Source organism: Trachemys scripta, chromosome 15 (genome assembly GCF_013100865.1).
Source record: "Trachemys scripta elegans isolate TJP31775 chromosome 15, CAS_Tse_1.0, whole genome shotgun sequence".
Taxonomy (NCBI): domain Eukaryota; kingdom Metazoa; phylum Chordata; order Testudines; family Emydidae; genus Trachemys; species Trachemys scripta.
In genome coordinates, this window is record NC_048312.1 from 25,553,935 (window position 1) to 25,573,429 (window position 19,495).

General features: G+C 46.4%; 1 protein-coding gene across 1 annotated transcript; it reads left to right on the forward strand.

Moving 5' to 3' along the window:
• The first annotated feature begins 354 nt into the window (after nucleotides 1–354).
• On the forward strand, nucleotides 355–13,511 carry TBX3 (T-box transcription factor 3). Its single transcript, XM_034791178.1, has 7 exons — nucleotides 355–1,719; nucleotides 3,482–3,749; nucleotides 4,846–4,992; nucleotides 7,091–7,167; nucleotides 8,389–8,546; nucleotides 9,751–10,427; nucleotides 11,482–13,511. Exons 1-7 carry the CDS (start codon nucleotides 1,325–1,327, stop codon nucleotides 11,923–11,925), a joined length of 2,166 nt encoding a protein of 721 aa, XP_034647069.1. The 5' UTR covers nucleotides 355–1,324; the 3' UTR covers nucleotides 11,926–13,511.
• Nucleotides 13,512–19,495: the final 5,984 nt, after the last annotated feature.

Below are 19,495 nucleotides of genomic sequence, written 5' to 3' on the forward strand. Positions count from 1 at the left end.
CTGCGAGGCGGCGAGGCAATGCAAACCCCGCTGTGCCAGGCGGCTGCTAAATCGAAAATGAAAATGCCCAGAGCGGGCCAGCCCTAGATCTGGCCAACGGGAAGGAGGTACAGAGCCCTGCTCTGTTCCAGGGACAGGCGAGCAGTTCCCAGCCCCCCCCTTCTCTAGGGCTGGAGCAGCTCGAGCCAGGGTAGGGGGGCGATTTCGTCTCGGAGAAGCCACCTAGAGGCGGTTCTCTCGCTCTCTCCCCAGTGGCTCGCTGCGCCCTCCCCTCTGATCATGTTGACATATTCACACGCCATGGAGTAGTAGTGATGCTTTGCTGCAGCGTTACAGTTTCCGACACCTTCTTTTTATAACTCGGCTCTGTCCCCCTCCACCCGACCTGTCAAAACCACGCCTATGGAGCCACACAATTGGTCCGAAAGCGTCAAAGAGCCAATCAACTAGGCTCCAGCTCCCCTGCGACCCATAACACATCCATACAATCTGGTGCAAGGGAAGCAGAGCTCACAGGGAATTCTTGGAGCTGAAAGTCGCTCTCTCTCTCTCCCCTCTGCTGGAGTGTGTCGGAGCGGAGACCAGGGTGTAATTCCAAATAAAAAAGGCAGGGAGAGAGAGAGAGAGAGAAGGGAAGGGGGAAAGGAAACGAAAGAAGAAGAAGAAGAAGAAGAAGAGATTCTTATTGGAATCAGGGCTCCATCCGAAGGCTCTGCGGGGAAGGGGTGGGAACGGAAGCGAGATTTCACTGCAAATTTTGTAGCTGCTGTTTGCTAGAAGGGTGATCAAGCCAGGGGTCTTTTTCTGTTTTGTGGGGAGTTTTGTTTGTTTTTCTATCCCCCCCTTCCCTTCCCAGGCTCTGTTCTGCAGCCTAGCTGTGCAAGGGAGGAAAGGGACCCCCACACCGCCACAAGAAAATAAACCACAGCACGAAAACCCGGCTTCGACCCTTCAACCTCTGCAACCGACGGAGAGGAAAATAAAACCTACACAGGCTCCAGGAGCTCCCGTGTCCACAGCGGCGACATCCTTGGATTTTCTTCTTCTTCTTCTACATCCTTTGAAATTGAATGCAAGAACTTCCACCCGGGAAAAAAACCATTAAGACTAATCAGCCGCCGCCACCAGGAGAAGCTGTCCTGAGTGATTATGGCTCCTGACTGGGCCAGTTGCAGTGTGTAGGTTTTTCTGTTTCATGGACTCTGTGTCTGTAGATCTCGACCCCCCCACATACACCCTGTTTGGGGTGATTTTTCCCCCCATGATGTACTGTTAGACACCACTCCAGGACTCCTCCAGCTGTAGGAAGATCCGGGGGGAGTGGATGAGTATACCGATGAGAGATCCAGTAATCCCTGGGACAAGCATGGCTTATCATCCCTTTTTACCTCACCGGGCACCGGACTTTGCCATGAGCGCAGTACTGGGACACCAACCTCCCTTCTTCCCGGCGCTGGCTTTGCCTCCCAATGGGGCGGCTGCCCTCTCCCTTCCCGGGGCTCTGGCCAAACCGATTATGGATCAATTAGTCGGGGCGGCTGAGACTGGCATTCCCTTTTCTTCCCTGGGTCACCAGGCGGCAGCTCATCTGAGGCCTCTCAAAACCCTGGAGCCAGAAGAAGAGGTGGAAGATGACCCCAAAGTGCATCTGGAAGCCAAAGAACTTTGGGAACAATTCCACAAAAGGGGCACAGAAATGGTGATCACTAAATCAGGAAGGTAGGTTGGTGCGTTTGGCTCTTTCTTCCCCTCCACCCCACAATGCAGTGCCAAAGAAAGTCAACGACTTCCTCCAGAAAACTTGTTTCTTCTGGAATTATGAAAACTTTCAGCCAGCTGAAGTGACGAAGCGGCAGGGCCCTATTCGGCTTCTGAATCACCAATAGTCGATGTTGATTTTGTGTGTGTGAAGATGTGTGTGTATACACACGTGTGTGTGAGAAAACAGCTCAGTGTTACTTTGTGGAATATTAGAAGAGAAACAAATAATTTTGGTTCGGATTTTAACTGGCTTGATTTCTGCTTTACTGCATGTTGTCCTTTATAAACGGGAAAGGGGGCATAATTCTGCTCTTGAAGTAAACACAGCAGTGTTAGATGAAATTACTTCTCTTTTTCAGTTGCTTCCTTATGAGTCTGTGTTTCTACTGAGATCTATACAAGCTTTTGTGCTGATTAATGGTATTTGGAAATACATAAACTGATAAAAAAGAAAATAATAATCTTACACACACAGCAAGAGTTATAGGTTTCTGCCCTAGAGAAGGTTTTGCGAGCAATTTTGGTATTCTAGAATATATACATTGATGTGTATATTATCTATCTAGCAATCTGGCTATCTTCCTTCATTTATGAGGGCACACACAGACGTATATTAAATATGAATGTGGGTATGTTATATGTGTGAGTATTATATAATGTGTATACTAATAATACACGCATATGCGTTATATATATATATATATACATACATAGATACACAATTAATCGTCCTTAACTGTATTTTATTATAAACACTTCTAATTCATATGTAATCTGCAAGAGCAAATAATTCTTAACGAACCATTCCTGAGAAGTAATCCTATAATGCGTATAATAGTAAGATTTCATTTCTAGATTTTTTTTTTTATTGCATGACTTGTAGATTGTATAGCCACAAAAGAACTGAGAGCGGGAGAAAATTGTCCCTATAGACACTACCGCCTCCCCCCTTTTTTCTGTGGCCAAACTTTTGCATGAAAGATGGAAGAGTATTAGATACTTCTTATTTGTTGCAAAGTCATGCGTTTCCTTTTAAGTGAAGATTGCTGAATGCCAACCACTCGGCATAATAAACAGCAAATTTGTGGTATCCTGTCGCAGTTTAGAACTGGACATGGGAGCAAAGGGGAATGTGGTTTGCAAGGAACCCTGCTCAGATATGTTCTCCTGCATGGAGACATTATTGGATTCTGAATTTCACACTTACGTAGAACATTGTGGCTCTCTTCCGGCCCCAGCAGAAATCTTGTTTCGCCCCCACAGCTAATGGAATGACTCCTAAAAATGCAGAACATTTTACACATTAACCAATGGCTTCCCATGTTCCTTTGTGTAGCACTCAGGGAAATAAAATCAAATAAATACAAATCGCGGCAAGATCCAAATGCTATGTCAGGCTTTGAAGTTTGGGAGTGGAGGGCGGGGAATGTGTGGCGATTATAGGGAAATATACCCATCCTCAACACATGCTTTTTTGAGGAAGAATTTTCTCTTGAAACCTCTAAGCGATTGAAAAAAAAACCACACACACACTTTCGGGGCTGGTGGGGGTAAATCGTGTTTATTTCAGAGCCTTTTGCTATTGAGACATAAAATTACTGGTTGAAATGGCACCGGGATATAGGCGTTTATTGTGTGTGGGGGGGTCTTTTTTGTTTGTATGGTATTTTTTTTTTATCTTGTCTTTTTTCTGTCTGCCTGTTCCTCTCTATATCCCTAGGAGAATGTTTCCTCCATTTAAAGTGAGATGCACTGGGCTGGATAAAAAGGCCAAGTACATTTTATTGATGGATATTGTGGCGGCTGATGATTGTAGATATAAATTCCATAATTCCCGGTGGATGGTAGCCGGCAAAGCTGACCCTGAAATGCCAAAGAGAATGTACATCCACCCGGACAGTCCGGCTACAGGAGAACAATGGATGTCCAAAGTCGTCACTTTCCACAAACTTAAACTGACTAACAATATCTCTGACAAGCATGGATTTGTAAGTTCCTTTTCCTTTTGATTCTTCTCTTACTTTTTCTTTCATGCCTTCCCTCCCACCCCCACATAATACAATTTGCAACAGAACCAGCCACTGAGTTTGCAAAGAGGGTGAAGCGTACATAATCGAACAGATCTGGAATATTGCAGGAGGGGGTTTCAAAGAGGGGAAAAAAAGAAAAAAGATTAAAACGAAAGAAGCAGCTTTTGCATTGATTTTAACTCGATAAAGAATAGATTTGTGGAAATAATTAAAAAAAAAACCCTCCTCTGTAACACCCACTTGTCCAGTTTATAATGTAACTTATTTATTTCCCTTTTGATGAATATACTAATTTCAATCTTGGTACATCGAGAAACTCATTGGAGGCAACATTGGCTTTAAAATAGAGATGATCACATTTTTACTGTGGGAAGTTATATGAGGATGTGTATAAAGGGTTTAAATGCCCGGGAATGCAAACATTTAAATATATATGAATCAAGATACTATAATGCAAGTCAGAGAGAAAATAAACAGACACAAAAATGGGAGGTCAAGGGGCCCATTCATTTCTGCCCACTCCATTACATTTACTGGGTGTGCAGTGATAAAAACTAACTTAATAATTAAATCAAACAAATAGGCTGATAAGTGCTAAAATAAGTTAAATGATCTTCTCTCTCTCCTTGGGAAGACTGCATAGGAGCAGGGAGTTGGGGAATCTCTAATGTTGTGAAGATTGCATTTGCTGGCTGTGATTTGATTAGATGATAAATTTTTGCTCTTCGCAGAAGGCCTTAAGTGGATTGGGGCCGCCAATTAGTTACAACTAAGGCCCCTGATTGTTTTTTAAATTAAAATACATTTTGTCCTTCTCGCAAACGATTCTCCCCCTCCCCCATCGGCTGCCAAAATGCTGGTCGATTTCAAAATGCATAGAGAGCTGTATATTAATTGAAAACTGAGGAGGGCAGCTGTCAACGTGTGGGGACTGTAAGGTGTGCGTTGGGAAAGGAGAGGGAACAAATTAATCCTCACAACCGATCACTCTTGTAAGTCCGGTTGTTGTTGTTTTTGTATCTGATCGTGTCCCTCCTCCCCCCCGCGATTGCAGACAATTTTAAACTCCATGCACAAATACCAACCGAGATTTCATATTGTCCGAGCCAACGACATACTGAAGCTGCCCTACAGTACGTTCAGAACCTATGTATTCCCCGAAACTGAATTCATCGCGGTGACCGCATACCAGAATGATAAGGTAAGGCGAGTCCTTTTACGTGCTGGCTTTTAATACAGCTTTTCTGGTGCTTTGTTGCTTGGAAAATCAGGAAGTCTGCCCCCATTTTTTGCAGTGCAAACAAGGCTCCTAATATCGCGCGTCCAATTTGCCTTGGAAATGTTATTTCAAACGGGAGGGTTTACATTGAGTGTGCACGTGAGGGAGGGTATCTGTGTTTTCGGTGTGGATTAAATACGAGTAACAGGGTCGGTGTGTGTGTGTGTGTGTGTGGGGGGGTGACTTTCAATCGGATCGGTGTTTAGAAAGACAGGCCAGAGCGGGTGCTGTCGTTTGCATTGCCTTTGGCCTTTGCACCAGTTTACCTCCTTTAACAACACTGGGGATAAGGCTGGAAAGCACCTTTGCTTTCTATTATTATTTCTGTCCGGCAGTGTTTTTATTACTGTTATTATTGATTCGGGGGTGGGGGGCATAGGTTCTGATCAGCGAAGCTCTCTAGCAGAGTTTAGCTTTAAGGGCTGAACGAGCCAGTGTGGACAAAAGTTGTAGCGCGCCAGACTTCTGCTTTCCAGGCTGCCAGTGGATCGGTTGCACCCAAGGAGTTATATGTGGCAGATTGTTGAATGCTGAATTTAGGACAACGGAGACAGGGCTCGGGAACCAAAGAACCCAAACTGGCGGTTTTTTATTCCCCCCCCCCACACACACACACACGTTATAACTTCTTTTGTTAAACTAGAAAGTGCTGGATTCAAAGCACCTGGCTGAGTCGCTGCAGTTTTGCGATCTGTAAATCCTTGTGCGCCCCCCTTCTATTATCCCACGAGATGAATATTTTAAAAGTTGGAGGGAAATTCCTCACCCCCTAATTATTCTGTTTTAAAGAGCGATTTGTCATTTGGGGGAAGGGGGGGCAGTTTACGCTGGTTCCGCAGCCGTGCTTTTTTGTAAAGAAATCGCAGGGAAATGTATGCAGGCGAGATGAGGCTGGATTTTGCACTGGGACTTGCTAGCAGCGGTGCTCGCTTGTAGCCGTCAGAGGAGCCTGATTTCGTTGCAGAATAAGAACTAAATGTACTTGTCTCATTGCCATGAAAGTGTGTGTAAAGCCTATTGTAATGGAGGCAAAGTGCCCCTCGCCTCCTGCTCTATCTTGGCGATCTTGCCCGAGAGGTCAGAACCCACATTCCGCGACTCACCTAGCCAGACCTTTGTTAGTTTCGTGCAATCGATGAGTGCTGGGTTTAACTTTATAGACCGAGGAGATACCACGCAGAGTTCAGGGAATCCAAACAGAAGGCATAAGTTATGCTTTAGGGAGCTGCAGGTTGTTGGGATTGCAATAAATAAATGAAATACCCGTCCCTCTTACCCGATTTTGTAAATGAAACCCTTGGTGCATTTTTCTAGTGTAAACCCCGCGCCTCGAATTTACAGGCACGCCGCAAACTTGGAGGGGGGGCTTCAATCTGCCCAGTGTCTCTTTAAGATCTCCCGGGCCCCACCGATTCTTTAAACAGGCTTTAAAAATGTAAAGCGGCTAAGCGAAAACAAATGTTTTCACGGGTAAACCCAGTGCTTTTTAATCCAAAAAATCTTGATGCATTACAAGGCGTTTTCAATAAAATCAGCTCTATATTCGCCTCCCCCAGCACACGCTGTGCAATATAACTATATAAAGTACTTTATTATATAGCAAGGGGGTGGCTCTGATTCGTTTGCGGTTTAATTATAGCATTTAAAGAGTTTAAACTGAGGCATAACTTTAATGAATCGCAGTGCACTCCTTCCTTCCAGCGCGGTATTAGCAACCCTGGGCATTTTCAGTGGCAAGCCATTCTGTGCGATTGACTTGACTAAGCCAGTCTGTGAAACTGAGGAGACAAAAGTGTCTTTAGAACTGTGCGAAGCCAGAGTATTCAAACGTATAGATCCACCAAGTCGTCTGCTTGCCCCTACAAACGCAAAAATCTTTGCCCCTCCGCGTATTGATTTATGCGCTGTGTCTCTTGAAGAGGAAACCTCCTGCTGTATGTACTGCAGGGGAGGGAGGAGATTTTGAAAATGTAGGTGGCTTACTTTGTGGCCTCTCCCCACCTTTTTTTTCTTTCTTTAGATAACCCAATTAAAAATTGACAACAATCCCTTTGCCAAAGGTTTTCGCGACACCGGGAATGGAAGGAGGGAGAAAAGGTAAGTCTGAAAAGTTGTCCTGTCCTGTTCTTTCTATTTTGCCAACTTTAGAACATGTCCAGAGGTCAAGATAACTTCCAGCTTGCTCCAAACTAGTCCCTTCCCCCCGCCAGATTGAATAAGGAGAGTTTGTTTCATAAAGCAAAACAGATTGCGGGTGATTCGATTGTGTTTTTACCTTTATTTTCTATATTGCATTGGATTGATATGAGAAGTGGCATTGGTATTTTAAGAAAATGACATACGGGCAAGGATAGAACTCTCTCTTAAAAGAGAAGGATATTAAAGCATGTGTTTGCAGCTGGCTTTGAAAAATAGGAGGAATGAAGTATAGATTTGAGAGCCCACGGCTAACTACATGCCATAGTATACCAAATTGGTAACTTCCTAGGGGTGTTAAAAACCCCTTTCTATACTGAAGAGAAAATATAGTACATCTCTTTTATAGAGATGGCACCCTGATTATAAAATTGTCTAGGACATTTTTTTATTGTTATTGTGGCAACAGACGTGTTTTAATGCCCTAACAAAGAGGCTTTTTATTTAACTGGGGAGGTGGTATTTTATCAATTTCCGATCAATTTTCAAGATGAAAAATATTGGTTCTTTAACCCTCCCTCCCGTCCCCGTCCCCCCCAGCAGAGTGTGAAAACAAAACCCACACTGAAGCCACAAGACGGAAATTATTTCTAATTTCTCTCTAAATATAAATAGATTTCACTCCGGGTTAATTGCTGGTGAAAAGATTACATAAAGTACCTAGCAAAATAACCACTTCCTAGCAATCTTAGCAACCATTAAGATGCCTGATATCCCAGGAACATCCTAACATTTTAAAAGCTAATCGCTTGGGAATTATTTTTTTCCTCCTCATTTATTTAATACTCTGCCCTAGCTAAGTACTGATGCTAACAGCTTCCAAGAATCTCTTCTCATTAGCAGACAATCCGGAGCGTTTTAATTCTGCCTGCAAAAAATTTATTCCTTCCATGAACCCTGATCCGTAATAAATGTGACCCAATCCCCACCAAGCACACGGGGGGAAATCTGAAATTTACAAAGTCATTATTAGTGCAAAGATTCCGTGGCCCCCATCATGCTGCAACCAGAAGGGGGTGGCGGGGTGCAGACGGGCAGTTGTGCTAGTTAGCAGGTTAACTGAAGTCCTGGGTGAGCGAAAAAGCCCCCTGAAGAGGTTCTGCTCCCTCGCTGTCCCCCCAGAAAGCAGCTGACCTTGCAGTCCATGAGAGCTTATGACGAGAGGCAGAAAAAGGAGAACGGCACCTCCGATGAATCCTCTAGCGAGCAGACCGCTTTTAAGTGCTTCGCTCAGTCCTCGTCCCCCGCCGTGTCTGCGGTGGGCACATCCAACCTGAAAGGTGAGGTTCGTTCCCCGCACGCACCTTCGAGATCCCTACGCCAGAGACCGTCTCTGGGTTGGTGTTTTTTTTTTCCTTTTGGCGTGAAGGAGAAGTTTCGCTCCTGGCCAAACTTCTGGCTACAGCGAAGCAGATGATTTTGAACATGCATCCGCTAAAGGCTCTTTAGATATACAGACCCTCTTCTCTTCCCCACCCCTCCCTCGCTTTTTTTCTTCTGCTGCTATGCTCTGAATCTCTCTCTCTCTTTTTCCCCCCTTCCCCCTCCCTGTGGTTCAGAAAGGAGCCAGCCCTGAGTCAAGGGAGCAAAGGCAGACCACGGGGCAAAAGTTCAAAACTGGAGCCAGTCCATTAATATTCATGTTTCAATCTGTTATTAAAGGCAGGCTCTTTCCCCAGTCCCCCTTTATAAAATCCTGCTTTCTTGCAGAAAAATCGCGGTGGATTTATTTTTCTTCCCCTTTTCTCGGCGGTGGTTTTGAAATCTTCCGTGGGCTTTCTGTTTTGTTGGCCAAGACATTGGATTTCTTTTTCAATTCTCTCCCCCCCCACGTCCCTAGTTTATTTTATTTATTGTGTGGTTTAAAGTCGTGCAGAGGTGGAGGTGGGAGAGGATCTGAAAAACAGACTCGATCTTAACACCTGGAGGTTGCACTTAGGTTAGGAGATAAAATACCCAGGAATCTTATGCAGGGCCAGGAGGGGTGGGGGTTGGGGATAGGAGGGAAGGAGTTTGTTCAAAGCCTGCAGCGGGTTTCCTGTCTTTAAACAGGGGGGGGGGGGTGGAAAAGTCTGAAAGCTGCAGAAAGTGATTTAGAAACAAACAAAAATCCCATAACGTTATTTTTAAAAAACCCTGTTTAATTACATTTGAATAGGAAATCGAGGATTTTGCTTGGTATACACACACAATGCGCGCCACGACCTGCTCCGAGTTCCAATACAGATTTATGTGGCAGCTAATTCGGATTTACCCCGTGTAAGCGAGAGGGAGGCTTCTGGCCCGAGGCACGTTCAGTTTGGGGTAGTTTGCCATACGCACGTGTCTGTTGTTCCTCTGCTGATTGGAGTGGAAGGATTCGCTCTGGTTTTAGTTCAGGCTCGCACGGAATATTCCCCCAGCCCTAGGACAGGGGAGCGCCCAGAGAGGTGCTGTCTGGCCGGGCCAGGAATATGCAATAGCGCCCGCTCCTTTGCCTTTCAGACCTGTGCCCCAGCGAGGCGGAGAGCGACGCCGAGAGCAAGGATGAGCAGCAGCTGCCGGAGGCCAGCGACTCTGGCAAGATCAGCACCACCACGGCGGCGGCGGAAGACCCCCGGGAGAAGGGCGGCAGCCCGGCCAAAGCGCCCTTCTTCTCCACCGACTCGGCAGGCGGCAAGAGCAGGGAAGGCCCCAGCCGGACTGAGAAAGCCCCCCCTGACTCCAGGCACAGCCCAGCCACCATTTCCTCCAGCACCAGAGGCCTGGGCGGCGAGGAACTCAAAAGCCCCCTCAGGGACGCCCCGAAGGTGGATGAGTCCCGGCTCCTGAGCAAGGACCCCTTCGCCCCGCTCACGGTTCAGACGGACAGCCCGGCGCATCTGAGCCAGGGCCCCCTGCAGAACCTCGGCTTCCCCCACGGCTTGGCCGGCCAGCAGTTCTTCAACCCCCTGGGCAGCGGGCACCCGCTCCTCCTGCACCCTAGTCAGTTCGCCATGGGGGGAGCCTTCTCCAGCATGGCCGCCGGCATGGGCCCCTTGCTGGCCACCGTGTCCGGGGCGTCGGCCGGGGTCAGCGGACTGGAAAGCACGGTGATGGCCACAGCAGCGGCTCAAGGACTTTCTGGGGCGTCGGCAGCTGCGCTACCGTTTCATCTCCAACAGCACGTCCTGGCCTCTCAGGTACCCCCCAGGCCTGCCCTTCCTAACCCTGGCACTCTCAGGGTGCTGCTGGGCTGGGGTTCCTTTCCCTCCCCTGCTCTGCCTTCCCCTGAGCACCCAGGGGGTCTGAGTCGCCTTTCGTTACACTGGGTTCTGACGTCTGATTTTCACCCCTGCAACTAAGAACAGAGTCAGAACCACCCCACCCCCCACCCCGGTAGGGAGCGTTTTACAAAATTGCAAAGGGTTGAAAGCACCAGGTTGTATAAAAATTAACCTAGGATAGAAAAATAAAGGGGGGGGGGTCTTTGTCTCTTTTTTTAGTCTTTTCATTTTTATTTCCCCCTGGGAAACTTGTGTGCAGCGTGTTTGATCTAGATCTGGTTCCCTTCCAAGCTCCGTGGCTTCCTTACTTCCAGTGATCCTTACTAACCTCAAGTTTGATGCGTTTGTTTTAAAGAAGCGCAGTGAATTTGGGGATCTGAAGGGTGGGGGGAATCGGTGCTATTTGAAATTCATCAGTCAGCGATGAAAGAGACTGTAGGGCTCTGGAAAGTAAAATAAAAAGACGGTTGGGTAGAAAAAAAAGGGGGGGGGGGAATCTCCACTAATTTCCATTAGGGACCATGATCTCGGTGCCCAAACTTCAGCACTCGCATTCCTGTGTAAATGGCCGGATTTTCAGAGGCCTTGGGCCCAGTGGTTTGAATGATCAGCACCTTTTGTGGAAAGCCCGGGAGGTGTTTCCAAATGAATTGAAGTGACTCCACTTTGGGGCTTGCAAATGGGGGCCTGGCTGTGCCCTTCAGGGCCCAGGCCTGATCTGCTCCGGGTGTAAATTCTCACACTCCCGGCTGCTCTGCCTTTGACATGCAGGTCTGTGTGTGTCTCTCCTGTTCCATAAAACAGACCCCAACGCTGCCCAGCCAGGGAGGTGATTTGTGGCCAGCTGAGGGAGCGGTGTGTTTTCTCTCCGGCTCTCTGGGCTGCATGGGAACATGGACCAAGGGAGAAAAACCACTGACAGTTTCTCCCCCCCCGCCAACCCCTTTTGCTTCTGTTTTTCTTTTCGCAGGGCCTGGCCATGTCTCCCTTCGGAAGCCTCTTTCCCTACCCCTACACCTACATGGCAGCTGCAGCCGCCGCCTCCTCCGCAGCCAGCAGCTCGGTGCACCGGCACCCCTTCCTCAGCGCCGTCCGCCCTCGATTGAGGTACAGCCCCTACTCCATCCCCGTGCCCCTGCCGGACAGCAGCAGCCTGCTGGCCACCGCCCTGCCCACCGGGGCCAGCAGCACAGGGGAGGGCAAATCCAGCAACCTGGCAGCTAGCCCCGCTTCGGTGGCGTTGGACTCTGGCTCGGAACTCAACAGCCGGTCCTCAACTCTCTCCTCGGGCTCCGTGTCCCTGTCGCCCAAACTCTGTTCTGAAAAGGAAGCGACCAGCGACCTACAGAACATCCAGCGTCTAGTGAGTGGACTTGAATCCAAGCAAGACAGATCCAGGAGTGGGTCTCCTTAGTGTTGTCCCCTCTCCACTGCACCCCCTTCCCCTCTAGGGGCGGGAGGAGGGAAGAGCGGGTGAACAGGGGGGTTCCCCTTTATTGTCTCATTTCAAATCACTCTCGCAGTGCACTTTGTTTGAAGGAAACCACATGGTCCAGCCCAGCTGGCTTATCAGCAAAACGTATCTTGAAATGGGCGAAGGAGAAGGTGGGAGGGGGGGCTGGAGGTGGAAGAGCTGGTTTGGAAGCTGCTATCAAAGATCATGCTGGTCACAGCAATGACATGTAGGCCAGGGAGGTGGTTGTGTGGGTGGTGTTTATTTCTTTTCTTCAATGTGTAAAGCAAGCAAACAAACATATGGATTAAAAATAAAGTAAGACAAGTGATTTTTTTTTTCTAAAAAATGTGTAAGTAACTTGCATATCAGTTCTTTCAATATTGTTTTTTGGGCTGGGTTATTAAATATAGCTCTTGTTAGTCTCTATTAAGGGAAGCTGTGTCTTTTGACATATTATTGTGATGTCTCAAAGCCACCTTATGGCTTTTTGCATGTTCCCTAGTAGTCCGCTTTTGGGGGGTTTTTTGTTTTATTTTTGGATGCTTGTTAAAAATCCCAGGGATAAACATTAAAAAACAAATAAAAAATATGATCCTTACCCCTTTCTTCCCACCCTTCCCCTTCCTAGCAACAAAAATAAAAAATGTAGCTGGAAAGGGAAAAATATTTTATCTAAACCTCTGTAGCTTGACTGTAGGTTTATTACAGCTTTCCCTCTTTTACTGTATATGCAATAACAAGGTTTAAACATAATGAGAAGAAAAAAGTGGACACTATTATTAAAACAAAGTATTTATGTAATTATTTGATAACTTGTAAATAAGTGGAATATGAATACTCAAAATTAAACTTTAATTTATTGACAGTGTACATATCTCTGTAAATACGACTGCATATTTTTCTGTTTTGTTTTAGTCATTTTCCAGTTCATACTTCCTTTAAAAATACACCTAAAACCAACAAACCAACCAAATATACCCCAATGATAAGTGATCACTTTTTTTTTTTGGTTCACCACCATGCAAAAACTTAACTGATTTTTTTAAAAAAAGAGCTGAATGCAAAAGAAAAAGAAGAAAAAAAATCAATGAACTTAAGAAAGAATGAAAGGAAAGTGCCATTGTAGCGGTTAACTCTTGTTTTTCAGTGTTAAAAGTGCTACTCCCAGTATAAAATTTAAAAAAAAAAAAAATTAATAAAATGACAACACACTTCTCCTGTGACTTGAAAGGGGGAAAAAAAAAAAGAGAGAGAGAGATGAAGAATCTAGGTTTTTCTTTACTTTTAAAAAGATATTATTTTCCAATTCCCTTGGTGTGTCAAAATCACAATGGATTTTTACTACTGTTATGCTTATTGTTGTCTTTGTTTGAGTGGGTGCATATTTTAATGGCTTGAAAGTCAGCTGCTCAGAGCTGGTTAAAAGAAAAATGAAGGTATACTTTGTGTTATATAATTGTCAAGAAGTTCTTGGAATTTTCTGTAATTTCCCCCTCCCCCTTTTAAAAGTCACTGAAGTTTCAATAAATTTTTATTGAAATGTCTTTGGGCTTTTTGTGAAATGCCTTAATAGAAACTTTCCTAAAACTTGAACTGGAGGGAGAAGAGAGGGGTTTATAAAATATTGCCTTTTCTGTCTCTCTCTTCCTTGCTCTATATCAAAACTAAGATCATCCATGTGAAATGAGTTGAGAAGGATCTCGTTTAAATCAAGCAGTAAAGAGAAAGACAACTTGCAATGTTCCTGGGAAAATACCAAACTGTTTAATAATAAACTTTTTTTCTTCTTTTTCTTTTTAAAAAGTGGATTCATATGCAACTCAGTCAAGTTTTTTAATGGAAAAATATTAAGTGACATTTGAAAAGTTAATGAGAACGGCTCAGCGTTGCTTTTATCCATCATAAATTAATAAAGCAAAAGTGAAGAATTAGAGAATAGATCTGTTAAAATTTAATGCAAAGGTTTCCTCAAAAGTTTGCAGGTAAAGTGCTTATAATGTGGTGTGGTATTACTATTTTATCTCTTTCCGTCTGTTTTTCGGAGTAGGATAATTCTAAATTTGCCCTGAAAACACATTTTTCTTCCTCCACCTTGTCCTGTTTTTATGGTTGTAATAATAATAATAAAGACATATAAAACGGCTGTAGCAGGAACACAAATTCAGTATTTAATAATTGGGTTTAGATTCTAGTTACCTACCCCCACCAGGCCTTGGAGGTTATAAGAATAGAAATAAAGAAAATTGGCACCAGCTCTCTGTACATTTGCCAACTCCTTGATCACATTCTCAAGCAGTATATATATATTTTTCCTTGTTAAAAAGATTTTTTTAACAGTTAGTGGCCCATATATTGGAAAGTGATTCATCTCCAGCCAGTAATAAATATTATAAGGATCCATTTTCAGGCTGTATCCTGTTTTATTCTCCCTCCTCCGCCCTGCAAGGCCTCTGAATTGAGTGGTTTGTAGATAAACAGAGGTCCAGTTGGTGAAAGTGGATATATACACAGCAATCTTCTACAAACCTATTAAAATCCCTTTGCAATGGGCACTTGGACGCTTCCCTTAAGGAGAACTGCTGCTGAAAACGTCGTGCAAAAGAAAGGGGTTAGTCACACTTTGGGGTTCATTTGATCCGATCTTTGGTTCATGGGGAGTTTTGGAGAGAAAAGGGACATTCCCTCTTAAAATTGAACCCCAATAAAACATATTTGCTTCTTTATAGTACAGGAAAGACGTCAAAATGTTAGAGGCCAACTGCTGACTTTTCTGTACTTTCCCCTGTACTTAGTAGAGGAAAGAAAGTTGACAGGAGTTTTAGGAACAGTAACACATATAGCTGTATGCAGACACAAAGCCATTAACAGAAGCACACACTGCACAAGCACTGTATAGACACCCTACATATTGCACACAGGTTCACACACTGCAAACATGCGTACACACACACACACTGCTTAAACCTACATACATATTGCACTTACACACACAAACACACAAATTCCTAGCAGAACTGTCTCCAGTTGATCATTCACTGGAGGCTGTTTTCTAATATTTGAGAGCTGAGTGGATGGGCTTGTTTTAAACCACTGCGTGCTAAATTTGGACGGCTCAATCGGCACCCACTGACGTTCTTAAGGGACAGGAGCGAGCGCTTTTTGTCTTTGGGTCTCTTGCAAGCCCGTTGTGAGAACTAGTAAGAAATGTCATTTCAATGATGCACCATTTAGCTAATAACCCCCCGCTCGAAAGGCGTCAGTTTCGGCCCAAATATTTCTAGGGAGAAAGGCTGTTGGCTGGGAATGACTAGAGACCCAGAAGCTGTATGTTACCCGCACAGCTGCTGCTGAAGAAACTCAAAGCAGCGTCTATCACCATTCGAGCTAGATGTTCAGGGCTATGAACGTGTGCAATATAATTGATGCATAAAAAGTGTTTTGGGAAAGCCATCCTTTTCGCCTCGTGTGAACGTCTCGCTTAAGCCGAGGTGTAGGGCGAGAGGAGTATGTGTGTAAAAGAACTTGACTTATCCGTCGCTTTTCTGTGCTACACAGAAGCGGTGTAAGAGTAATTTTACTTTGGGGCTCGTGGATTTTTGTCCCTTCTTTTTGTGATGCCTGCTTGCACTGAGCCATTGAGAAATATTTTCAGGGCGAGGGTTTGGGGCGAAGAGTGAGACTCGCTGTTGATGTCTGGGGTAAAGCAATTGTACTTGTCCGATCCCTTCCCCGCTGCCTCTGGGCTCATTGATTAGAAGCTCGCCCCAAATGTCTCAATGGAACTGAGGTATCGAACTAGCCCTTAGCAAAATGGCTGAGTCCCGCTGATGGCCCCACGAACGCAGGGGGGAATCTTCAAACCTCACACCTGGAGATCAGAAGTAAGGGCAACTTTCCCTTGCCTGTTTGCTCTTTCCCTATTCGGGCAAGCGAAGACCCAGGCCCCACAAGGGAAGAGTTATGCACCCCAGGTGTAATTCTGACTTGCAAATGGCTTTATCTCGTGTGTATCTTATTTGTATATAGTAACGTTAATGAGTAACCATCGTGGCGCTTGTGGATAGAGGTAAACGGCGCGCAATCTCTCTGGATTATCCTGTCTATTACTCACCTGGCGCCTGAGTTGATATCCCCAATGGTTTTATGGGATTGCTGGCTTGTGCAAGGCGACCTGGCTGGCGCTAGGGGAGCATTTAGCAGGGGAGGAGCGCCACCTATATGATCGCAAGGCGATAGGAGATAGCAGGACCTCATCTGACTTCAAGGAAGCAATCAGGCTTTTGCTAACCGGGGGTTAGTTTCCTTCTCGGGCCAGGAAGACCGCAGTTAAACCGCAGGTAGCTAGATGCAGCAGCCTTTGTACCGAACCGTGTGGAATTGGGTGTTGGAACCCGAGGCACGGGGCGGTGAAGTGATTTGGACGCCTACGGGGACTGCTTTCCCCGTCGTAGTCAGCGGGAGTTTTGCTTGATGGAGGGCAAAGTCTATGGGAAAGGCGGCCACGGGTCTGCCTCCCAGCCCCGGGCTTTGAGCTGCCAGCCCACGTGTGACGCGAAGAAGAACCCCAAGGAGTTGTGCGCGCGCGCGCAATGGGAGGAAACCACCCAGTGCTCAGCAGAGACGCAACTGTTTGCGATTTCTAGCCAGAGCGCGCTTTAAAAGGGGCAGCCGGCTCTGACCGTGTCACTCGGGTTTTTCTCCTGGTGAACAATTTGTCATTCTTAGTCTAGAGAGGGTCAGAATTAAAGGTCTTGGGGAACCGGAGAGCCCCAAAAGATCACCTGCCCTACACTCCTCCACCACCTGATTCTTTCTTTTTCTTTCCCCCGACCCCCCAAAAGGAAAGTTAGCGGTCATGTCCCCCTTGAATTCACACCCCTTACGTTGTCCTGCTCCAGGCGACACCAGCTGTTCTGATTTTTCCACCAAACAGCACACACGTCAGCCAGTCTTCTCTCTCTCTCTCTCTCTCTTTCTTTTTTTTTTTGTCTTCAAGCTGCACGCGCAGTTCTTGCGGTCCCTGCCCGATCGGTTCAGCCCACAAGATAATATTAGTTAATTATTTATTGATTACAAGTGACAATTTATTACACCCAAGCGTTTTTTTTCCCCTACAGATCCTATTAGAACCCTCCTCCCCCACGCCCCTTCAATGGAGCGGTTCCCTCCTGCTTGGAATGCACACACGGTGCCGGCTTGCGCAACTAGTTGTGTTGTTGGCCTTTGCAGCTTCCAGTAATAGGCAACAGCTTCCAACCCACCAGCTGATATTCCATGTCCCGGCGCCCCTCGATCGCTTTTTAAAAACGCATGGATACTCCCCCTCCTCCAGGCTAATACAGGCTTTTCCCTGCTAGAAATGGAATCTTCAGCCGTAATGTCATTTGTTCATTTGCCCCCTTGAACGAGCAGAATAAAACAGGATACATGTCGCCCGAGGGGATCAAAGGGAGCTCCATATTCTGTGCAAGGAAGGAAAACGTTTCCTTCATTACCGATTGTTCTGAAATGGCTTAAAAAGCAACGACCAACTGCAGTTTGTCCCTCTTCCATCTCCTCCCTCAGTTTACTGCACCCTGGGCTGTAGCATTTCGCGAGCCGCGCTACAGGGAAGTGACTAATAACACAGACACAAGTTTCGTGCAGCTTTGAAAAGTAATTATTTTCCAACTCAGAAACCAGGAGGATTAGTGCGCGTTCCGTACCGGGGCTGAAGACGCTGTTGTGTTGTAAGAAACACAGAGACACCACATATATCACACACCCACACACAAGATATTGCATGTCTTTTGCAAGATCCATCGCTAAAATCACGGACACATATCACAAATGTGAGACTGTGGTCAAGAAAAAGTTATTTACTTTCTAAAGGTACTTGTACAAGTATGGGCATATATCTATACCTATATATCAAGAAGGCATGGGTGTCTCTCGATGTATGTGTGTGTGTGTGTGTGTGTATCCACATATATACACATGCGCCTATGTGTTGAGCTTTGCATTCAAGGTCAAGCTGAGACTGGAAGCCTCTAATGCCTATGTAACCAGTGTGGTTATAAATACATCAGTACACACCTATGCCGTGTGTACAGTAGTGTGTGAACATAGTGATGTGTTTAGATCTCTACTGGTGGGGAAACAAACGCGCACGGCGCAAGAACTGTGGCCAAAAGCCGCTTGAAGTGAATGGGGTTTTTGCACGAGTAAGGAGAATGGGCTTCATAACTGGCATTGTCGTGCCGCGTTTCCCCGGGACACTTCTCAGAAAGGGAGCGCTGGGGATGGTCACACGCAATACACTCGAACCGCTCCTTCCTTCGGCTCCTTGAGTTACGTGCCCATCTCTGTGCCCCGTGGAAAAAACCCTCCACTCCCCTCTCTAGCAGCGAGAGACACACACGTTCTTGCTCTTCAGCCTGGGTGCACAGGACACCCACTGCTCTGTCCGTGCCTTGCAGACACATGCTCCGAGGTGCTGAGATAACAGCGTCTGGAGAGGCCCAGGCGGGCGCACGGGGAGATGGACTCGCTGTTCTCAGGAGGTGGCGGGGCTGGCCGAAGCCAGGCTCCAGCCACAACGTGCAGCTCCTCCTGTCGAAGTTCCTGCTCCCCGGTCGGGTCAGGCTCAGGGGAGACATGCGGACGTTGCAGCTGGGGGCAGATGTAAGTTTGCTCGTAGAAGTCATTTACGGGCGTTACGGACAAGATTTTTTGGTGGTTCTTTTACAATGACTATGGAGACACACAAATATTCTCTCTCTCTCTCTTTCACACGCACAGACGCTTTCTCACACGCACGACCTCCTCTCTTTAATACACCCAAATATCCCCTCACACTCCGTTACACACAACTCGCTCTCTCTCCCCCCCCCCTTCACACCGGAACAGGGAAACAGACATGAAAAGGGACATTCCGAATCGTGTAGTGGGAAGATCGGATCGCGTTCTCTCGCTGACCTAGCGACCCCTCGCTGCAGCCCAGACCTTCTTACATTGCTTGAGAGTTTAAAGAGCTCCCGGTCCCCCCCGAAGCCTTTGACTGGGGGAGGGGGGGAATGGGGGGGGGGGGGGGAGAAAGCCACTGACTCATCAGAGAGCAGGACTGAAGCGAATTCAGCTTCTTTTTTTTTTCGACCGAGCCCCAAACTCCACACCTGCGCCGCCTAACCAATCCCCCTCCTTAGAAGGGAACAATCAAGACCCGAAAGGCGTGTAAAAACATGGCGAGGAGAAACTCTCTAGTGAGCTGGCAATGCAGGGCAGCCCTGCGACCCTTGCTCCGAACCATCCTGACAAGAGAAATCTAATCCGGATTGACACGCCTGCTTTTGATAAGAAATCAATTCAGCTGCGGTCAAGTGGCTCGACGGGGCTCTTCCAGCTGTGTTGCTTCAGCTTCGATTCAGTGGGGACATTTTAGATGTTGCTAGAAATACAGATTAACAAGGGGGTAGAGAGGCAGGTGCTCACATGGGGAGGACGTTAAGATTTGAACAGGCTCGCCGAATTCGCAGAAGCTCGATAATAC